This window comes from Zootoca vivipara, chromosome 10 (genome assembly GCF_963506605.1).
Source record: "Zootoca vivipara chromosome 10, rZooViv1.1, whole genome shotgun sequence".
NCBI lineage: Eukaryota > Metazoa > Chordata > Lepidosauria > Squamata > Lacertidae > Zootoca > Zootoca vivipara.
Window position 1 is genome coordinate 57,360,279 of NC_083285.1, and position 23,131 is coordinate 57,383,409.

Sequence of the window (23,131 nt, forward strand, 5' to 3'; positions counted from 1 at the left end):
TGTAAAATACAAATCTCTTGGAAAAAAACCAGACAGCCTCTTGTTACCAGGGCCGTCTTAAGCAAATCCAGCGCCGTGGCGCAAAGGTCCCTCTGGCGCCCCCTCCCTTTCCTCAAGCTGCTCTCTCTCGCTCTGGCTCAGGGTCCACAGCGCCACCAGCCCAGGCTTCCCGCCGCTCCTCACCTGCTGCGCAGTGTCCCGCTGCCAGCCCAGGTCATGCTGCCGATCCCTCTCCGCCCCAGCCAGGGTGCAGGCAGCTCCCCAGCTCCCGCCACCTCCCTGGCCCAGAGGCCGTGTGGCCCATTGGCCACCATCCGCACTGGAGGAAACAAGCGTGGCAAGAATACACAGAGGAATTATACCAGAAAGATATGGAGGTCTCGTACACCTCAGGTAGTGTGGTTGCTGACCTTGAGCCAGACATCTTGGAGAGTGAAGTCAAATGGGCCTTAGAAAGCATTGCTAATAACAAGGCCAGTGGAAGTGATGATATTCCAGTTGAACTATTTAAAATTTTAAAAGATGATGCTGTTAAGGTGCTACACCCAATATGCCAGCAAGTTTGGAAAACTCAGCAATGGCCAGAGGATTGGAGAAGATCAGTCTACATCCCAATTCCAAAGAAGGGGAGTGCCAAAGAATGCTCCAACTACCGCACAATTGCGCTCATTTCACACGCTAGCAAGGTTATGCTTAAAATTCTACAAGGCAGGCTTAGGCAGTATGTGGACCGAGAACTCCCAGAAGTGCAAGCTGGATTTCGAAGGGGCAGAGGAACCAGAGACCAAATAGCAAACATGCGCTGGATTATGGAGAAAGCTAGAGAGTTCCAGAAAAAACGTCTACTTCTGCTTCATTGACTATGCAAAAGCCTTTGACTGTGTCAACCACAGCAAACTATGGCAAGTTCTTAAAGAAATGGGAGTGCCTGATCACCTCATCTGTCTCCTGAGAAATCTCTATGTGGGACAAGAAGCTACAGTTAGAACTGGATATGGAACAACTGATTGGTTCAAAATTGGGAAAGGAGTACGACAAGGTTGTATATTGTCTCCCTGCTTATTTAACTTATATGCAGAATTCATCATGCGAAAGGCTGGACTAGATGAATCCCAAGCCGGAATTAAGATTGCCGGAAGAAATATCAACAACCTCAGATATGCAGATGACACAACCTTGATGGCAGAAAGTGAGGAGGAATTAAAGAACCTTTTAATGAGGGTGAAAGAGGAGAGCGCAAAATATGGTCTGAAGCTCAACATCAAAAAAACCAAGATCATGGCCACTGGTCCCATCACCTCCTGGCAAATAGAAGGGGAAGAAATGGAGGCAGTGAGAGATTTTACTTTCTTGGGCTCCTTGATCACTGCAGATGGTGACAGCAGTCACGAAATTAAAAGACGCCTGCTTCTTGGGAGAAAAGCAATGACAAACCTAGACAGCATCTTAAAAAGCAGAGACATCACCTTGCCGACAAAGGTCCGTATAGTTAAAGCTATGGTTATTATCTTAATAAGAAGAAATATAAGAAAAATCACTACAAAGACTTCTACTACTAATAATTATATTCGTCCCATCACCGCCTCAATAGGTGCTTCACATAGAATCAAAACTAAGTGACTTGTTATGTTTTCAATTCTCTTCCCCTCCTCCTTCTCCCCCCCCCCCACAAGTTCCCTCCCTGCTCTCTCCAGAAAAGTTTCTGCGTCTTCCACACTCTTAATTGTTTTCCTTCTATCTTTGAAAGTAAATGTGAGACCTTCGGGAAACTCCCACACATACCAAATTCCCTTCGTTGTTAGGGCGTCTGTCAGCCTTTTATACTTTTGTCTTTTAAGTCTAAACCTCTTTGGGATTTCTTTAAAAATAGCAATAGTCTTGCCTTCTATCACCAAAGATTCCTGTTTTTTTCTCTGAAGGATTTTGTCTTTTAGCAGTCCGGAGTTTAGAAATACCAGGCAGTCCCCCGGACCTTTAAATTTCTTGGATCGGTCACCTCTTACTCGGTAAACTTTATCGACATCCAGCATCAAGTCGTCTTCTTTGACGCGTAGCCATTCTGCCAATTCTTTAACTAATTTCTCCTCGATCCTTTCTCCTTGTCTTTCCGGTACGCCTCTTAGCCTCAAGATCAGTTCTTTCTGCCTCATCTCTACTAAGGCAAGCTGGTCCGCCAATTCCTCCTGCATTTTTATCAAGTCCCTTCTCTCTTTATCATTTCGTTCTTGAGTTTTTTTCAAATCTCTGCTCTCCGTTGTCAATTTGCTTATATTATCCTCTTGATTATTAACTTTGACATTCAACTCTTTCACGGCTTTCTCCATTTCCTTGCTTTTGCCAAAAAGTTCTTTGATTTGGCCCGTCAACTCGGAGATTACCTTAGAATTGTTTTCTAGTTTGCTCTCTACGGAGTCTAGTTTTTCATTTAGGGTCTTATTTATTTCGACAATTAGAGTTTTATTCATCTCTGTCATCAGCTCCTTGACATCTCCTAACAGGTCGTTGTCATTCGCAAGAGATTGGCGTCTTCCAGCCACCGTTGCTGCTCTGGTTTTGGATCCCATGATCCTATGTCTCTTCCCACTTTTAAAATTCCCTTGCACAAATGTCCAGTGTTTCCTCAGGTTCTCCGTGGCGTTTACAGCTGAGCCCAGGCCTTCTTTTGTGGGAGTCTCCTCGATGGGGACTCTAATATGTCATTGGTTTTATGCTGAGGTTTAAGACAAAGGTGTTCAAACTTAGGAAAATTTCAGAGTTCAGGGTTGGGGGGGGGGTCTAGGACTCCGTTGCTTCCCTCTGGGGGTATTAAAGATCGCAAAGTACAAGCTCAGAGTGTGGTGAGAAACTGGGATGTCGTTAGGGTGTTTGGCCACTAGATGTCACTCCTTCACAATTCTCAAAGTTCTTCACTTCCTTGAAGATGACGGAAGTTTGTTCAAGCAACTTGGTAAGAACAGAAAATCGCCATTTTCTTCAAATTTCCTCTAAACCACCTCCTTCTCCCCTCTTCACCAATTCCCTTCTCTTCACCACGTCTTTCTCTTCGCAAAGCTGTTATCCAGTCACTCCACCTCCTTTGATTCTTAAAGCACACGGGTTCCACTGGTGGCAGAAGTGGACCGGTGGGTGGAGGGAAAACGAAGGGACAGTGTTATATTATATGTTTTGTTTGTGTCTGTCTTGTTTGAAAATCAATAAAAATCTTTTTAAAAAAAAATCATGGGAGGCTGTAGCTCATACAAAAGTTGAAGTAGAATAATTTTCAGTTTTGTCTCTTTTCACCTAGGGGGCCTGATTTATCCCTGGAGAAGAGAAGGTTCTATAGCCTGGAGAAGAGCTATCATATAGAAGAGGGTGACAGGTTGTTTTCTGCTGCTCCAGAGAAGCGGATACGGAGCAATGGATTCAAACTACAAGAAAGAAGATTCCACCTAAACATTAGGAAGAACTTCCTGACAGTAAGAGCTGTTCGACAGTGGAAATTGCTGCCAAGGAGTGTCGTGGAGTCTCCTTCTTTGGAGGTTAAGTGGAGGCTTGGCAGCCACCTGTCAGAAATGCTTTGATGGTGTTTCCTGCTTGGCAGGCGGTTGGACTGGATGGCCCTTGTGGTCTCTTCCAACTCTATGATTCTATGATTCTATCCCACTGTAGAAGTGGTAAAAGACACACTGAGCCATTTACTTCACCCAATCCCAATTAATTAATAAAATATCCCACCTCTCCTTCCAAGCTCAAGGTGGTGTCCTCTCTCTTTCTCCTTTCCTAATATATGCTGTCTTTAATCCCCTCCGCAGGCATCTTCACACTTCCTCTTCTGACTTTCCATTCGGGATTCAAATATAAGGGCTGAGTAAGCTGTTTTTCATTTGGAGAAGCTGTTCAGTCAGTCAGTCAGTCAGTCAGTCAATCAATCAATCACCACCTCACTCTTGGGAAGGTTAAAATGAATGAAAGAGTCCCACATCTTGATACAGGTTCATTCGCTGGCATCTTCAGGTAGGGCTGGGAGAGAATTGAGAGAGCTGGGGTTAATGGGCAATATGAACCAAAAGTGTAAGGCAAATTCCTATGTTCCTAAGGAGACGTGCAATATTTCAGAACTGGCACCCCACACTTCTCTTGTACACCCTACATTACAACTAAGCTGAGAGTTGGCTCCACCCCACACCAATAAATGTCACAGTTGTTTGGAGATTTGGTGGACCCAGGTGTCATACACACACACACACACACAGAGAGAGAGAGAGAGAGAGAGAGGAATCTCCTGGACTTCCCTCCTCCCCCTTTGTGGGTCCTATTGTTAATCGTTTCCTCCTGCATCTTTTATAATAATTCAGATCTTTTACATCTCCATTATGTCCAAAATTCACCAGTCCTACTAATGATTTTAGCTGTTTACAATGGTTTTTAAGATAAATTTAAGATAAATTTTAAGATAAATTATAATTTTCCCCCATTCCTTATTTAAAAGTTTGCTCTTCCTGATTTCTGATTTTTCTAGTCATTTTTGCCATTTCATTTCATTTTGCCATTTCATTTCATTTTTGCCATTTCGGCATAATCCATCAACTCAACCTGCCATTCTTCTCTGGTAGGGACTTTATCTTCTTTCAATCTCTGGGCCAATAACATCTGCAAAGCCATGGTCACGTACATAAGTAGTTTTTTCTGCTCCATTGGGATTTCGGCACCTTGGACCCAGGTCTTCTTGGCCAGCATCCTACCTGTGCACAAGAAGAGCCCTGCCCATTGTGGGGTCCCAAAATTTGACGCCCCTGCCTCTCACTCTCACACCACTCTAAATAATAGGTGCAGTGTCCCTCTGTTTCACCCCCAAGGCTCCATGCCCAGGATGATGGAACTGGTGGAGCTAACTTCTGTCCACCTCTGTGCCCCCACAAGCAGAACCTGGGACTGAAAGCATTCCCATAAGAACCTAAAATGAGCCGGATGGATCAGGCCAGTGGCCCATCTGGTCCAGCATCTTCATCTCGCAGTGGCCACAGGCTAGCTGTCATCTACTGTAGGCTTCTCCAGACTTGCTTTCCAGTACACCTGACGAACATGTCTAGCCTAGGGAAGGTATCTTTCCATCCAGGGTAGTAAACGCAGAAGGAAAGGACTTGGGCTTGGTACCTGCGGGGGGCCAGGAAATCCAAGCAGGTGATGGGTATATAACGACTCCGTAGGCGAGCTAATGCCCTTGGAAACTGGCCTGTGCGTGGCTGTGGGGTGGGTATGTATGGCTCTGTCAAGGCAGGAGGGGGCGGAGCGCAGGGAAGGGCGGAGGCTCCCGCGAGGTAGAGGGCGTCTCCTCGTCGCTTTCAGCGGCGTGCTTGGCATGAAGGCGCTCCATTCATTCCGAGACAGCCAGCGCGGGCGGCAGCGGCGGAGGGGAAAGGCGCGCCTCGCCACGAGAAGGAGGCAGCTAGCAGCTGGCCAGCGCCGATCGCCGGTCCCCGGACGGCTCCCCGGCCATTTAAGCCGTCGGAGCTGCGACTGAGGGAGGAAAGGAAGAAGGGGGAGGGGGAAGGAGACCCCAGACTTCTCCAGCCATAAAGGAAGAGGAGGAGCGAGGAGGGGGGGAGCAGCGAGGAGGGAGGAAAGAGGAGATGGGTCTCCTCCAGCCAGACGGGAAGGCTGCGCTGCGGATCTGACGGTGCCGCAGCTCGGAGAAGGCTCGCCATTGTTACCCCAGTTTGGAGAGACGAGCCCACAGGCGCGCGCGCGCGCACACACAAACACACCTTCCGGCTGCCTCTGTGTGTCTCTCTGCAGGCGCTTCGTCTCTTTTCTGGGCTCTCCCGGGGCTCTGCCTGCTGCCGGAGCTTTACATCCAGGCGGCGTGGCGGCTCTGCTTCAGGGTCTTTCTTCCCCCGCGCCTCTCCTTTCCAATGGTCAGGGGTCATCTCGCCCAGGGACGGAGCAGCAGCGGCGCCCCGATGAGCTGCCTCTCCCGGCTGTGGCTCTTTGTTTTGCTCCTCAAGGTAAGAGATCGCTCGCCCCAGACACCAGCCATCGCTCCTCGTGCCAGGCTCTTTGGCGCTCTTCCTTTGGCCTGGGTGGGGTGGAGGGAGCTAGTGCAACACGGCTGTGCCTGTGGAGCAAGGAGGCTCCCCCCATTTCTTTCCCCTGTTTGTGTATTTATTGAGAAATGTCGGCAATCCTCCACGTTGTTCCTCTCTCTCTCTCTCTCTTCGCCCCCCCGCCCCTGAGCTTGGGACTTTTCTGAAGCATGGCTAATAGGAGCTGGCACTCAAGGTCGCTTGGTGGGGATCCGCTTCCCAAGGCAAAATGAGGTCACTTTCAGCACCACGAACATCTCTCTCGCTCGCTCGCTCTCTCGGTGTCTGTGTCAGTCAGGACTGGCAGGCAAATGGAGGCAGGGGGCAGCCTGGCTGGTTTGACCACCGGGCTGCTTGTCTGGTTGGTGGTGTGGAGATGGAGGGCTGGAAAAGGTGGCGGTGCGTTTGGTGATTCGAAGCAAGGTGTGCGTGGGCTGCTTTCTGGGGCTTTGTTGTGGTGCTTCTTCAAGGGAACGTGTTGCATGGCTCTCCTCTGCTCCTGCGACTGGCCTGGAGGAGCCAGGATGAAGGGGGGCTGGGGGGATCTGCATCACGGGGCTTAATCTGAAGTGGGGTGGCTCAATGTATAAACACTGAGTCCCTCCTTGAGTCCCTCCTGGCTCAACCCTGGGGCCAGGGTTGCATCTGTCTTTGCTTCATTGCTCCTCTTTACAAGTCTGGTGAATTGAAGGGTAGGAGAGGTCCACAGCTCAGGCGGAGAACACATGCTTTGCATGCAGAAGGTCCCGGGTTCAATCCCTGACGTCTCCCAAGTAAGTCTGAGAAATACCCCAGTCTAAAAGCCACTTGACATTTAGTTAGACCAAAAGAGCATCTGATTCAAAAGAAGAGACAACAGGTCTGTCTGCTTCAGGACTGTTGACACCAGCCTTTGCAAACCTGGGGCCCTCCTGGTGTTTTGTACCAGGTTGGTGAAAGCTGGTCGCCTTGGCTATTGGATGGAGGTCTTTCTAACCCCTCTCTGGGATTGAACCTGGGAGCTTCTGCATGCAAAACATCTGCTTCACCATATGCAAAGAGAAGTGAGGTCAGATAACTTGTGCCTCCCACACAAATTGACAGCCTGTTTATGGGTAGGGAGCACGAGTGGGGAATTTCATTCCCTGGAGGCGAGTGAAATTCTCATCAATTTTTGGGGTGCTACCTGCTTGCTGTCAGTGTTGTTAGAGGTTCCCTGTCCGCCCCCCATTCTTCTGAAACTTAGTTTTGCCATCACCTGTTGCTGCAAGAGCAGAGCCACCATTTTTCTCCTCTCGGAATCCCCTTTGGAATTCTGGGTAGAAGAAAAGGCACCCAGGTGGATCTCCATGGATGCAAAACTAAGTTTTAAAAGAGAATGCCTGCCAGTAGCACAGAGATAAGGCTCTGTAGCTTTCTGTCAATTTTGCCAGCCCCCGCACTCTCAAAATCAGCCAGGGGTTTCATTATAACTTCAACACACACACACACACACACACACACACACACACCATCTTGAGATGAAAGTTGTTCATAGAGAACTCTCAGCTCAGTTCTACATTAGCCTGTGGTCGTAAGAGAAAAGATACATTGGGAAAAATCAGGGATGAGAATCCTGTGGCCTTGCAGAAACCACCAAGACTCCTACTGCCACCACCCCTGAGCATTGGCCATGCTAGATGGGGTTGATAGGAGCTGGAGTCTAACAAGCTGTAGGGCCACAAATTCCCCATCCCTGAAATGAGCGATTTTCCTGCATCACTTTCCAGTATAGATTTTAGAGTGCTTCAACCCCACCTTCCAGAGTGCCTTAAACAGTTTAAACAAGACAATCCCTCCCCATGAGCTATCTAAAAAGACAGGGCACACAAGGAAAAGAGGATGGGGAGGAAGAAGGGGGAAAACAATTTTTTAAAAATAATTTAGAGGCTAATTTTTTTTAATATAAAAAACATTTCCCCAGCTTGGCACAAAGAAAATTTAAAAAAATTGGGAATCATATCCACACTTGGATCCAACTTACATTAGATTAGATTAAATTATATATAAATGGATCAGTGCCAAATGTTTGCACCTCTGCTATGTCAAAACTCCTTCTTTCTTTCCCCCTTTTAGTATATTAAACATTTGTTAGATCAAAAGCTGTCTCCTAATCCCTCAGATATTGGCAAACATGGTGACAGCCCTATCCAGATATGTTATTAGACAATGGTGGTTGAACGACAATTGCTTTGTCATAAGACCCATTAGCTTCTGAGTTTTCTGGATTCTGATGTCTTTTTCTCAAGTCACCAACCACAGCTAGGAAGAGTTTTGAGGGAGAAGGAGCTATCCGTTCAGCACTGCAGACCCAATCCCCATTCACATACTACTGTGCAGAGCAGCTAAGGAGTTTTCCATAGCTAATGGGCTTACACGCTCATACCTGAACACACTCTTTGAAAATAAGCTAAACTGGTTTCAGCGGAACGTACTTCTGCATAATGTGCTTAGGATCCGTCTGTTAGAAGGAGAGAAATATACAGCCTGTGAAACTGCCTTAGGATGAGTCCATCTAGTTTGACATTGTCAACACAGATTGGGAGTGACTCTCCAGGGTCTCAGAAAGGGGTCCTTCCCAGCCCATTCTGGGGACTGAAGCTGGGACCTTTTGCAGACAAGGCATGCATTCTCTACCACTGGGCTAAGGCCCCTGTTCCCCTCAGCCCCATCAACTCTTGTTGATTACTAATTGAATATGCAAATGTTCTACCTTGTTCTAGCCACTGGGTTTGCTTGCACCCAGCTGACAGCCAATGTCCAGGAAGGAGCCATTGTGTGGACTCGGAGCAGGGACTGGAAACCTGTAACCCTCCAAAGGTTGCTGGATACCAGCTCCCACTGGTCTCAGACAGCATAGCCAATGATCAGGGATCATTTCCTGACTCAAATCAGGAATTTGATTACCTGCTTCTGAATTATTCTCATCCCCACCCCTATTCCCTCTGCTCATCTGGAGAGGCTCTGCTCCACAATGGCATCTGTTTTGCCTTCCCCTGTTTTGTCCAGTTGCCTTGCTTGTTGCCAGATCAAGACTTATATTGACGCAGGCCTTTCTGAACCGATCGTTTGGTCTCCTTTATGCTTGCAGAAGAGGAGGAGAGGTTTTAGGTCATGGTATCCATTTTGGTAGGACTCTGTGATTGAAATCTTGAGAAATTACTGCTGCTTTGGGCATTTTTATTGGAAAAGCTGCTGGTGGATGTTGGGAAGCCCATAGCTGTGTGAGGGCTGGCTCAGCCTGGGGATCAGGTGGACATTTTGACATGCTTCTTTCCACAACTGGGGTGGGGAACCTCAGGCATGAAGGCCAAATGTCACTCTCCAAGCTTCTCCCCAATACTATTCTAAGACCTCATCTCTCACCAGTCCTGCTCTGCACTCCCCTCGAATGCTTCTGCCTGGCTGGAATGTGTCCTTGAACTGTGAAAGGAGCTGTTGCTTGGATGGAGGATGGAGGTGTGTGTGTGTGTGTGTAAACATCTGACTATGGTGTGGCAGGAATGTACCCCACTGTTCAAAGGAAAGAGTGGCAGCCTTTGCCCCACCCACTTTCCCCCCTTGTCCCCCCACTCACCAATTGCATGCTGCCCCTGGAAAGTTGCTAGTGAGGGAATGCGGCCCCTTGCTGTCGAACAGTGGCTGTCAGAGGCATTGGCAATCCTGCATTAACAGGGCACTGGTCCACCTAGCTCCTTATTGTCTACACCAGGCATAGGCAACCTTTGGCTCCCAGATGTTTTGGAACTATGACTCCCATGATCCCTAGCTAACAGGGCCAGTGGTCAGGGATCATGGGAGTTGTAGTTCCAAAACATCTGGGAGCCAAAGGTTGCCTATGCCTGGTCTACACTGACTGGCAGTGACTCAGGACTTCAGACCACGGTCTCTCCAAGCTCTGCTTAGAGATGTTGAGGATGGAACCTGAGAGCTTTTGTGTGCAAAGCAGATGCGCTACAGTCTTCTCCAGTGACAAGGAATGAGTTTCACTTGTCTTTGGTCAGCTTTTTGGTCTTAGCTGTTGTCTTTTAGCTTTTATTGTGTTGTGGCTCATTTCGTACTTCAGCTTTTATTATAGTTTATTATTGCTGTTGTTACTGCCTGGGATCTATTCTGGTGATGCATGACTTAGACATGTTAAAGGTAAAATAATATGTGAGCTATCATGCCTTGGCTTCAGATCCTGCCTGAGCCACCTGCTAGCTAACTTTAGTCGAGTCCTCCTCTCTGCTTCAAACTACCAATGCAAGAGGACAATAGCAGTGTCTTTCTTGCAAGGCTGCTAGACGTATCACTGAGCTGATGTCCCAGTTCAGCTAAACAACTAGAACCATGGTTAGATGTGATTTAAATGACATGCACTGGTTAACAAACCAGGATATCGAGCCATGATTCAACCCCAGTTTGTTTTAACAAACTAGAGTTAGAATAAGCCACAGTTCCTGGAGTCTGGACATAATGGGAAACTGAGGCTCTGCTCATGTGCAGAGCTATGTGTGATCAGATGTAAATGGTTGGTCCTGATTGCCCTGTCCTGAGATGGGTTGTCCCACTCAGTCTGCTCCCTGATGCTCACACATTCCAGAGGGATGCCTTCAAGAGAGCACCTAGGCACTATGGATATCCTGATCATCAGTGTTTATACATCAGAAGCTGCTGACATGTAGATGCTTCTCTGGAGACATGGCTGTTGAGAGGAAAGGGACACCAGCCAGATGCATGGTCCTGCTTTCCCTCAATATTGCCAAGTCCTACACCCCCTACACCCAGGTAACATCTGAATAGGCATTGGGGTTTAGTCAAAAGTGGAAGGGTTTCAGTTTATTTATTGATACTTGGCCAAAGATATACAAAAGTTCATACCCAGTACAATGTATATTTTTTATAATATACTGAAATAAAAGGGATTGTTTAATATAAAAAGGAACAGAGGCAGAAAGAAAAAAAATAAAATATAAAGGGAAATAAAGGAAAGAAGAGAGAGAGAAAGAAAGAAAGAAAGAAAGAAGAAAGAGAGAGATAAAATAAATAAAGAAAGATAAAAAAGACTTCCAGTTCTCTGTCCTGCAGCTAAATATAGTATTCATTCATTAATTTCCAACCATTCTATTTTCTATAAACCCATACTTGTTCCAATCTTCAAATCCAAATATTGCAGCTTCAAATCTGGATATTATTACAAGTGGAGGGGTTTCAGACAGGGGTCTCTCCACAAAAGAAAAAAAGATGTATATGATTTGAAGAGAAACTAGAGTATCAGTCTCTCCCAGCCATACCTGGAGCTGCCGGGGATTGAACCTGGGACCATCTGCATGCAAGGCAGATGCTCTGCCATGGAGCTACGGCCCTTAATGCACACAACTAATTTAAGACTAATAATTTCAATGGATAGATTCTAAATTAGTTGGATACAACCTATTGTCTTTGGGAACCTATCCCCCCCCTCCAAAAAAGAAGAAGCTCAACTCTCTAGGTCAAGTGTGCTGAGCATTTGAGTATCACATTGCCTGTGCTCACAGTATATTCCCAGTCTCATGGCTGCACCAGCGACACACTGATAGAAGAAAGAGCCAGTGCCATCTATATTACCTTTGCCCCCCTCGCCAGCCCCTTCCAATTACTGCAGAGCCAAATAGAACAGGGTCAGCGTATTTTCTTGACGGATTCATTTCTCTGAGTTCTGCTTAACACTGCAAGCTTGGTTACACATGACATTTTAGTCTGTGAGCCTGTTGGTCCTTCTCCCCCCCCCCCCAGTGCATTTCATACACGCCACGAAACTTTGCTACGGAGAGAGCTGCCAGCCACCCAGGCTCCGTGCCATTGGCTGTAATTAACATTGCGATCAGATGACAGCGTTCGGCACATATGCAAAAAAAGAAAAGCCAGTACCCGAGAGTTCCCGATCTCTTCCCCAAGAGAGAACGGTGATGGTCATTTTTCACATGACTAAGCCTTAATCATTAGGGTTGCTTGGAAATGGGTGTGTCCTTTCCTTAAAACCCCGGTCCTGTAAACCTCCGATTCAGCAACACAAGCATGAAACATGCAGAAAGCAGCTGGCAGGGATGCCAACTTGCATAAATTGGGGGGGGGCAGGTAAGACCCGCCCTATGTAATCAATCACAAGATGCGGCACATGCACCCCATTTGAATGGCACTGCCCATCAACTTTTTGGGAGTCTCACTCCCTTCAAATATTTTATTGGGAGGAGGGGGGCAAAGGGACCTCAGCCCCTAGGAGTTGGCTCCTATGGTAGCCGGGAACACTAAAGCCAAGAGAATCTCATCGTGCTGGAGGGAGGAACCTCTGCTCCACTGGTCTAAATAGGCCTGTGAGTCTGTTTCGGCCAAGTCACATCTATGTGCCCTACTGTCAGGCATCAGGGAATCTGATCCCGCCCCCCCCCCCAACCCCAGGCAGCCTGCCAGGGATAAATAGACAAAAAAAACTCTTACCAAAGTCCTTTATTCAATATTCACAGAGAGAGGCTTAGAAAGGCAGCCTCTTGGAGCAATGGCATTGCTCAGAGTAATCTCCACCCCCTCTTCACTTCTCAATCGTCAACAGCACCATCCACATTACGGTGTCTCTTTAGGGCCAATTGCCTCTTAACTCTTTGCTCTCTTACTTTCAATGCTTGCTGGGTTCTGGGAGAAGGGGAGGTGTGGAATGCTTTCTAATGATAACGTGTCAGCCAGCTGCTCCGGCTTTGCTTCCCCAACTCTGCTCTTCTCCCATTTCCCCCCAGCTTTGTCCCTCATCTATCTCTGAGCCGTGACCTTCTGCAAACCACTGTTGTAAATCTACACCGTCTTCCTCTTCTCTGTGTGGTGCAGGAGGGGGTGGGGCAGTCTCCACCATTCCTCCTCAGTCCAGTCCCTGACACCTACACTTGACACCAGAACTCTCCCTGAGTGCAGAGCCACATTAGAAGAACCCTGCTGGATGAGGCCAATGGCCCATCTAGTCCAGCATCCTGTTCCTACAGTGGCCAACCAGATACCTGTGGGAAGCCTGAAAGCAGGACCCAGGAGCAACAGCCACTCTCTCTGCTGGTATTAAAAGGCATAATGCCTCTGGCAGTGGAGGTGGAGCTTAGACATCATGACTAGGTAAAAAGGCAAAGGTAAAGGACCCCTGGACAGTTAAGTCCAGTCAAAGACGACTATGGAATTGCAGTGCTCATCTCGCTTTCAGGCTGAGGGAGCCGGCACTTGTCTACAGACAGATTTCCGGGTCATATGGCCAGCATGACTAAACCCTTTCTGGTGCAACGGGACACCGTGATTGAAACCAGAGTGCACAGAAACTCCGTTTACCTTCCCGCCAGAGCGGTACCTATTTATCTACTTGCACTGGTGTGCTTTTGAACTGCTAGGTTGGCAGGAGCTGGGACAGAGCAACGGGAGCTCACCCCGTCGCGCAGATTCGAACCGCCGACCGTCCGATCGGCAAGCCCAAGAGGCTCAGTGGTTTAGACCACAGTGCCACCCGCGTCCCTTTTCATGACTAGGAGTCACTGACAGCTTCATCCTCCATGAATTGATTTAATGTTCTAAAGCCATGCAGGTGGGTCGCCGTCAATGCCTCTGGTGGGAGCAAATTCCAGAGTTTAGCTATGCACTGAGATTAAAATATACTCTGTGTGCAGCATTACGGTGAGGATGGATAAGCCTGTTGCCCTCCAGAGGTTGTGAGAATGCAGCCCCCATCAAACCCAGGTCTGCCAGGGCTGGGAGTCCAACAGCATCTGCACAGCCACATGTCCCCCTCCTTGCGCAGCAAGCCAGAAGGTTATGAAGACAACAGCTTTGTGTTGACTCCAAAGGCTGGGGTGAGGGTTTGAAGAATGGGTGTTCAAAGAAGCCCAGACGCCTCGACTTAAATGAAAGCCGCCCTAAGTGTAGCTCCCACAGCTCCTTTCCCTTGAGCACGCTGGCCCAAGTCTGGCTTGCACTCAGCTGCTGCCACTCCCTGCTCACTCTGCCAGCCCTACTTCTCGGGGAGGGGGGGGGGAGAGAAGAATGAGATGACTTGCTAACAAGGAGAGGGTTGGAGGCAGAAGTGGTGGCGGACATTCCCAGAGGCAGGAACTGATGCAGATTGTTTGCACCAGGCGTCCTATTGGTAAGACTGAGTTTTCTGAGTGCATGTTCTGGAAGTTGGGCAATAGGGGCAGTACAGGATTCCTTTGGGTGTACCGACCTCCCCGCTGCACCAAGGATTCCCTGCCCGAGCTGCTTCAGGTCGTGTCGGATGTGCTCCTGGAGACACCTAGCTTGGTTGTCTTAGGGGATTTTAACATCCATGCCGATACGACCTTACAAGGTGCCGCTCAGGACTTCGTGGAAAGCATGGCCACCATGGGGCTGTCCCTGAATAAGTCTGGCCCAACTCATAGCCGCGGACATGCCTTGGACTTGGTGTTTACCTCTATGGATGTTGGTGATCTGACATTAAGTAAAAGCGAAACAAAAGAAGTGCCATGGTCAGATCACTTTCTGGTGCAACTGGACTTCTCCACAACCCTTCCCCTCTGCAGGGAGGTGGGACTTATTCGGATGGTCCGCCCCCGCTACTTAATGGATCCAATTGGCTTCCAGAGAGTGGTAGGGGATGTTTTATCCCATGTCGATGGCCTTTCAGCTGATTCCCTGGTGGCCCGCTGGAATGCGGAGTTAACCAGCGCTATTGACTGTCTGGCTCCGAAGCGCCCTCTCAGATTGCATGGAGCCCGGACAGCCCCGTGGTTTTCCCCGGCGCTGAGCGCGATGAAACAGTCGTTGAGACGGCTAGAGCACCGGTGGCGGAAAACTCATTTTGAATCAGACCGGACACGGGCTAGAGCTCAACTTCGAGCCTACCAAGTGGCAATGGCGACGGCGAAGAGGACCTTCTTCACCGTCTCCATCGCATCTGCAGAAAACAGCAGCAGGAGACTCTTCCAGGTGGTTCGCAATTTAGCGGAACCACCTGCTCCATCCGGGCCCAGTACGGGCCACATGATCTCCTGCAATGATTTTGCAAAGTTTTTTGCAGATAAAGTCGCTCAGATTCGGGAAGAGGTAGACTCCACCGTGGGAGCAGGGCCGGGGCGGGGGAGTGCTAGAGTCCTGTCTAGTCAAGTTTTGTGGGATCAATTTCAATCTGTTACCTCCGAGGATGTGGACAGGCTGCTTCGACGAGTGAAACCAACCACCTGTCTCCTTGATCCTTGCCCATCCTGGCTTATAAAAGCTAGCCGGGAAGGGCTGGGCGATGGGCTTCGCGGGTTGGTAAATGCTTCTCTCCATGAGGGAGCCTTCCCAGACCCGCTGAAAGAGGCGGTTATTAAACCGCTTCTTAAAAAACCATCTTTAGATCCGGCCAATATGGCCAACTATCGCCCAGTCTCAAATCTTCCATTCTTGGGCAAGGTGATTGAGCGAGTGGTTGCTGAACAACTTCAGGCACGCCTGGAAGAAGCGGACCATTTGGATCCCTTCCAGTCAGGATTCAGGCCTCATCATGGGACTGAAACTGCCTTGGTCGCACTGGTCGATGATCTCCGGCGGGCTAGGGACAAAGGTAAGAGCTGTTTCCTTGTTCTGCTGGATCTCTCAGCGGCTTTTGACACCATCGACCATAACATCCTTCTGGACCGTCTAGAGGGCTTGGGAGCTGGGGGCACTGTCATGCAGTGGTTCCGCTCCTTCCTCCTGGGCCGTGTTCAGAAAGTGGTGGTGGGGGATGAGTGTTCAGACCCCTGGGCTCTCACTTGTGGGGTGCCTCAGGGTTCTGTCCTCTCCCCCATGCTTTTTAACATCTATATGCAGCCGCTGGGAGAGATCATCAGGGGGTTTGGGCTGGGTGTCCATCAGTATGCTGATGATACCCAGCTCTACCTCTCTTTTAAATCAGAACCAGTGAAGGCGGTGAAGGTCCTGTGTGAGTGCTTGGAGGCGGTTGGAGGATGGATGGCGGCTAACAGATTGAGATTGAATCCTGACAAGACAGAAGTACTGTTTGTGGGGGACAGGAGGCGGGCGAGTGTGGAGGACTACCTGGTCCTGAATGGGGTAACTGTGCCCCTGAAAGACCAGGTGCGCAGCCTGGGAGTCATCTTAGACTCACAGCTGTCCATGGAGGCACAGGTCAACTCTGTGTCCAAGGCAGCTGTTTATCAGCTCCATCTGGTACGCAGGCTGAGTCCCTACCTGCCCACTGACTGTCTCTCCAGAGTGGTGCATGCTCTAGTTATCTCTCGCTTGGACTACTGCAATGCGCTCTACGTGGGGCTACCTTTGAAGGTGACCCGGAAACTACAACTAATCCAGAATGCGGCAGCTAGACTGGTGACTGGGAGCGGCCGCCGAGACCACATAACACCGGTCCTGAAAGACCTACATTGGCTCCCAGTATGTTTCCGAGCACAATTCAAAGTGTTGGTGTTGACCTTTAAAGCCCTAAACGGCCTCGGTCCGGTATACCTGAAGGAGCGTCTCCACCTCCATCGTTCTGCCCGGACACTGAGGTCCAGCTCCGAGGGCCTTCTGGCGGTTCCCTCACTACGAGAAGCCAAGTTACAGGGAACCAGGCAGAGGGCCTTCTCGGTAGTGGCACCCACCCTGTGGAATGCCCTCCCACTAAAGGTCAAAGAGAACAACAATTACCAGACCTTTAGAAGGCATCTCAAGGCAGCCCTGTTTAGGGAAGCTTTTAATGTTTAATGGATTTTTGTATTTTAATGTTTGATGGATTTCTGTATTTTAGAATTTCTGTTTTGTTGGAAGCCGCCCAGAGTGGCTGGGGGAACCCGGCCAGATGGGCGGGGTATAAATAATAAATTATTATTATTATTATTATTATTATTATTATTATTATTATTATTATTATTGTCTTTTTGCTCTGGGGATTCGTGACTCTAAGCTTCATAATCCTTGGCTGGCAGTGATGCTCTAACTTGTCATTTGCTGCTGCTGAGGAGGAGGAGGAGGTGGAGGTCCGGGCTACTCTCCAAAAGTTTTTGCTTGTGTGGAAAGTAAGTGCTCTGTGGCACTCTTGACAGCACCCTGGCAAAATGACAAGAAAGAACCAGCCTTTCTTTGTCTGCTTTCCTTCTGTCCTCTGATCCCAGTCGATCCCGCCTGAAACCTCAATAGGCCTCTGAATACCAGTTGTTGGGTCCTGCTTGTGGGTTTTCCATTAGCACCCAGTTGGCCACTGGGAGAACCGGATGCTGGACTTAGATGGGCCTCCAGGCTGATGTAGCAGCCTTCTTATGTGCAGATAGTTGGTTACGAGTTACATATTCTACACTACGTTTTATGGGTGCATTTCTGCATAATTTTCTGTCTTTGCTCTTCTGGTTTGCCCTTGAGTGCCTGTACAATTAAACACTGTGTCTGTATCAAGCACAGTGCAAATTGACTTCAGATAAAATTAAAAGCCAATAAACCTTCATTCTATTTTCAGCGCCTGCTAAAAAGCATTTTTGTTTAGGCTAGCCTGTCCAGACACATATATGTTGTTGTGTTTTGATCTCTTTTTAGTTTACTGTTGATTTTAATATGTCTTTCATATATTTTAACTACTTCTTAACTGCTTTTATCGATAATTTTAATTTCTTATAAACCCCTTAGAGGTTTTGTTACTAGGAAGTGGTATATAAATTTTGCTAAATAATTAAATGATGTATCAATGCCAGCTAGTCAGAGACCTAAAACCTATAAAGCATATCATGGGAATAAATAAAATCAGATTGGTCAGGTTCACCAATGGCTTTCTGAAATCAAATATGTCTTGGCCAGCCTCATAACAAACAGAAGTGAATGAGTGTCAGATGATCAGAATGAAACTCAACACATTTGATTGATGGTTGTTGGCTAAACAGCATTCTTGGTACCCACTAAATATTCTTCTGAAACATTGGGCTGAAGGTGTGGCTAGAGCAGAGATGGCCAAACTTGCCCCTCCAGCTATTTGGGGACTACAATTCCCATAATCCCTGACCACTGGTCCTGTTAGCAAGGGATGATGGGAGTTGTAGTCCGAAAATAGCTGGAGGGCCAAGTTTGGCCATCACTGGGCTAGAGAGACCACTCAGTGGTCCTGTTCTATCTCCTAAATATGCAAAACCCGAAATGATCCCTTCTTCTTACAAAAAAAAGAAAAAGGAAAAAACATTACTCTTTCCAACAAATGAAATAAATCCCTTTTGTGTTAGGATTATTGAATTACTTATTTTGTGGTTGAAACAAAATCTTTAAGCAGTACTTTCCAGCTTGGCGATGGATCTGAAATGAAGTAAAAAAAAAAAAAAGCCCAGAAATGTGCAAATGTAATACCGAAAGCAAGGAGAGAGGCTAATCTCCGTGTGCTGGGAAATGACTTTGCCTTTGAAATGAAGCCAAATGTATGGCCTCATTGTTAATGCAGCCGTACATTGCAGTAGTAGTCCATCCACCCCCACCACCCCTCCACCATGTAACTGTGTGTATCGTAAGGAGAGCTTGTTGTACAGGAAGGAGAAAGAATAGCCAGACCAAATTACTGTAGATTGTTTGCAGGTTTCTGAGCACACAGCTGATGGAAGAGCAGGGTATTCATTTGCATCTGCGTCATGGCATTGGCTGGCTGCTCTTGTTGCCAGTCAATATACACCCCTGCCAGAGACCACTAGCTGTTGCCTGTGATTTGTGCAGCATGACTATACTGTAGGTGGCTTGCTGGGAAGCAAGGACCCCCTCCTGACTAGTATGCCATACCCTCCAAGTCCCCCCAAATTTCCAGGGACAGTCCTGGAATTATGAAAGCCATCCCAGCTTCCGATTTGATCCCAGAATGTCCCCACCAGTGCTGCTGCCGCTGAGCTCAGGGAAGAGGATGAGCTGACCCTTGTCCCAGGCAGCAGCGATGAGGCAGCAGTGATCATTAGCTATCCATGCCTTTCCATGGTTGCCTCTGCCAGCCTTCTCCCTTGGGCAGCTCATAGAGGCTGCTGGAGAGAGGGCAAGGAGCAGGAGAGGCTGCCATTTCCAAGGCCCGGCTCTGTGTGACATACCTGCTCTGAGGGGCCGGGCCGCTCTGGGCAGGAAGAAAGGGGGAGAGGAGCAGAGCGCAAGAAGTCTTGATTTAAAAAAATAAGCATTTTGTGCGTCTGCATTTCATCTTGCCCATTTCCAAATATTTTTAAACGGTGTGTTGTTGTTTTTTCTTTTTGTGAATCTGTTGTTGTTTAGTCGTGTCCGACTTTTCGTGACCCCATGGACCAGAGCACGCCAGGCACTCCTGTCTTGCACTGCCTCCTGCAGCTTGGTCAAACTCATGTTCGTAGCTTTGAGAACACTGTCCAACCATCTCGTCCTCTGTCATCCCCTTCTCCTAGTGCCCTCAATCTTTCCCAACATCAGGGTCTTTTCCAAGGATTCTTCTCTTCTCATGAGGTGGCCAAAGTATTGGAGCCTCAGCTTCAGGATCTGTCCTTCCAGTGAGCACTCAGGGCTGATTTCCTTCAGAATGGATAGGGTTGATCTTCTTGGAGTCCATGGGACTCTCAAGAGTCTCCTCCAGCACCATAATTCAAAAGCATCAATTCTTCGGCGATCAGCCTTCTTTATGGTCCAGCTCTCACTTCCATACATCACTACTGGGAAAACCAGTAGTGAATCTACCAAGAATAAAATGACATATAATCAGGATTAAGGGGTTTTCTCAGGACGGTTGAGGGCATGTGACCCATTGGTGTAGTGATGGCGGTTCTCACCCTTCTTCTGACAGGAAGTGCTCTGCAGTGAGGGGACAAAAAATGGGGGTTCAAGGAGGATCAGTTTTGGGGGGCAGTGATAAATGTCCCTATTTTCATCTGAGGAATGCTGGAGGGTATGACACGTAAATAACATCAGAAAAACCTGCTGCCTCGGGCCAATGGCCCATCCCCCCCCCCATGCTAGCTCGTATATTTGGAAATGTTCCTCATTCAACCTGAGAGTACTCATCAGAAAACCAGGATTAGTTGCTGCTCTCCATTGAGAGTATACTGCTGGCAGATCTGAGGCTAGCGCCACATAATGGTGTAGAACAGCCCTTAGCAGGCCCTTGGAATTAGATTCTCTCCCAGTGAAAAACCTAAGTAAACAACAGAGCCCCGAGATTCCTCTACAAGAAAGCAATGCATCTTCAAGGAGGTTCCAGGGTGTGTGTGTGTTTATGTGTGAGAGCAGCAAATAACGGATTAGCAAATCCTTTCACAAAAAAGCCTTATGTTTCTGAGAGCACTTCTTTGATTTTGAGCAGGAAATGTAAGCAGAATAACTGAAACAAACAGGAGGGAAAAAAGCATAATGAGTCTCAAAGGCATGCATTCCTCATTGTCTTCCCCATCAATCCTGCTTCTGTAGAGCTGTGATGAATACATGGTGCTTTGGACCCGTGGGATCTCTCTGTGAAGAGCCTCTTCAGATTACGCATAGAGGCTTCCTCACTGTAGACTGTCAAGCGTCAGCAGGTAGGTTAGGATGACCTGTGTGAAGCCAGAGGTAGCAATAGCTGGAAGATTATTCATTCACTTGTTGACTTAAAACATAAGGATCATTTCAGACCGAGGGCCTTCTGGCAGTTACCACATGGAGAGAAGTAAAGCTACAGGGTAGCAGGCAGAGGACCTTCTCGGTAGTGGCACCCACCCTGTGGAACGCCCTCCCATCAAGTGTCAAGGAGATGAGTAATTATATATCTTTTATCTGAAGGCAGCCCTGTATAGGGAAGCTTTTTAAGGTTTAATGTTTTACTGTGTATTTATATATGCTGGAAGCCGTCCAGAGTGGTTGGGGCAACACAGTCAGATTGGCGGGGTAGAAATAATAATAATAATAATAATAATAATAATAATAATGACTTTCCTCTACCCAAGCACCTCCCTCCTGGCAGAACTCGTTTGCACCTGGTGAGTTTCTCTGGGGACTACAGCTCTCATAATCATTGACCATTGGCCATGCTGACTGGGGGCTGATGGGAATTGGGAGCCCAATGTCTGGAGAGCCACATCTTCCCCATCCCTGACCTCTACTCTTGCCTATGGCCCCTTCTGAACTATACATCTCTAACAGGATCATACCACTCTAAATAGTCATGGCTTCCCACAAAGAATCCTGGGAAGCATAGCTTGTTTAGGGTGCTGAAAATTGTTAGGAGATCCCTATTCCTTTCACAGAGCTGCAGTACCCAGAAGTCCCTGGGAAAAGGGATTGACTGTTAAGCCATTCTGGAAATTGTGTGAGCTGCAGAACGTGACGACACCTTACATTTTTATGTATATAAGAAGATATGAAGATACAACGAAGTTGGGTGCCACCTAGGGACTAAATTGTACCTAGTTTATCCACAATCTAACCAATAGATTGTGAACCTCTGTGAACCTCTATGAACCAATAGGCCAGAGCAGATAAGACAACACTCCCTGACCCCTTTACAAGGTTTCTGACATCCAGGCTTCCTTGTGGGTCCCAGGAACTAAGAGGTGCTCAACCACTGCCTTATCTGCAAAGGACAGTGATGGGCAACCTTTTGAGCTTGGTGTGTCAAAATTCGCCAAAAAACTGAGCATAACTCAGGTGGTGTGTCACTTCGAGAAAAAACCCATAATTTTGTGATATTTATAGTTTAAATAACAAAAATGTATAATTGTAATATATAATTGTATTTAATAAACCAAAAACTAATTATTTAACCAAACCAAACCAAAAAACCCTTATTTATCACAAAGTGAGCTTTTTTGGGGGAGCTGCTGACCAAAGTTTTGGAGGTTTTTTGGGGGTGCAAAAGTTGCTTTGCTTTTGGGGGGGATGCCCCAAAGCGCTGCACTTTTTTGGGGGGAAAGAGAACAGAAATAAATGATGAATAATACCTTCGCTGGAACTAACACACAGCACCAACATAGTCTGCCAAAGTGCCAAAAAACCAGCACAGAATGGGTTAAAAAATGAACGCTGTTACACCCAATCATAGTCTGCCAAAGCGCGAGAAAAAAAACAGCACAGAAAGTTTTAAAAAACCAATCTCTGGCTACCAGCAACAACAACAAAAAAGGATCCAGGTTTTAACAGCAGAGACAAGCTCTAGTGGAGACAAGCTGTAGGAGGAGCAGGAGAACAAATGGGGGGGGGGACAACAACAGCACGAATTGCCCGATGGGGCGCGTGCCAGCAGTGAGGGCTCTGCGTGTCACGTCTGACATGTGTGTCATAGGTTTGCCATCACTGGCATAGGAGCTGCTTAGGTTGGAATTAGATTGCGCTCTCCTCTATAAACTTAGTGGCACTTTCATTTATTGCGTCACAGTCTCACAGCTACCATCAGAAATTGGCCCCATGCTTTTCAGCTTTGCTGGCCACTTAGAGAAAAAATAATCATTTTAAATTATTGCACCCAGTCTTTAAAGTTTCCCTGAAGAGCTTTTGTTTCCTTCTCCACTTACCTCTCCCACCCCGATGAGAGCCTTTGCAATGAATTTGTTTAGGTCTTTTTATCAGAGTCTTGAGTGGATTACATATATTCTCCCCATTAATCGTGCACAGCTGCCCCCAACCTTTCTGGTAGGCAAATTTGTTCTCCACTACACCAGAACAAGTTGATGGCCCATAAAATAGATTCTCCAGCATTATCGTTAAGATGATGGGATGTTACACCAAGGTCCCCATTAAGTGCTGGGCCCATAATCAACAGCAACCGAGGTGCTTTTGCAAAACGCACTGGGATTTAAGCTGTCATATTCCCAGTGAGTGTCAGTAACATCTGGGTGCTGTCATTGCAGTCCTTGCATTGCAAGAAACAAAGTGTGCGCATCTCTCATGCAGGTGTGGATAACATTTGGCACTCCATATGTTTCTGAACTACAGCTCCCAACATCTCTGGCCACTGGCCGTGCTTGGTGGGGCTGATGGGAGCTGTAGTACAGCCACAACTGGAGGGCCAAAGGTTCCCCACACCTAATGGTTCTTGGATAGGGTCTAGTAGGATGGTGGCTCCCAAGCTGTTGCTGTGGTTGATACTTTTCAAAAGGAAGCCA

General features: G+C 47.7%; 1 protein-coding gene across 1 annotated transcript in view; it reads left to right on the forward strand.

The window, feature by feature from the left end:
• The first annotated feature begins 5,197 nt into the window (after nt 1-5,197).
• PTPRO (protein tyrosine phosphatase receptor type O) overlaps nt 5,198-23,131 on the forward strand; it is a 127,186-nt gene continuing 109,252 nt past the window's right edge. The window contains exons 1-2 of the mRNA XM_060279443.1: nt 5,198-5,232; nt 5,779-5,987. Coding sequence (XP_060135426.1) covers nt 5,198-5,232; nt 5,779-5,987 — 244 coding nt within the window. The remainder of the gene's footprint in view (nt 5,233-5,778; nt 5,988-23,131) is intronic.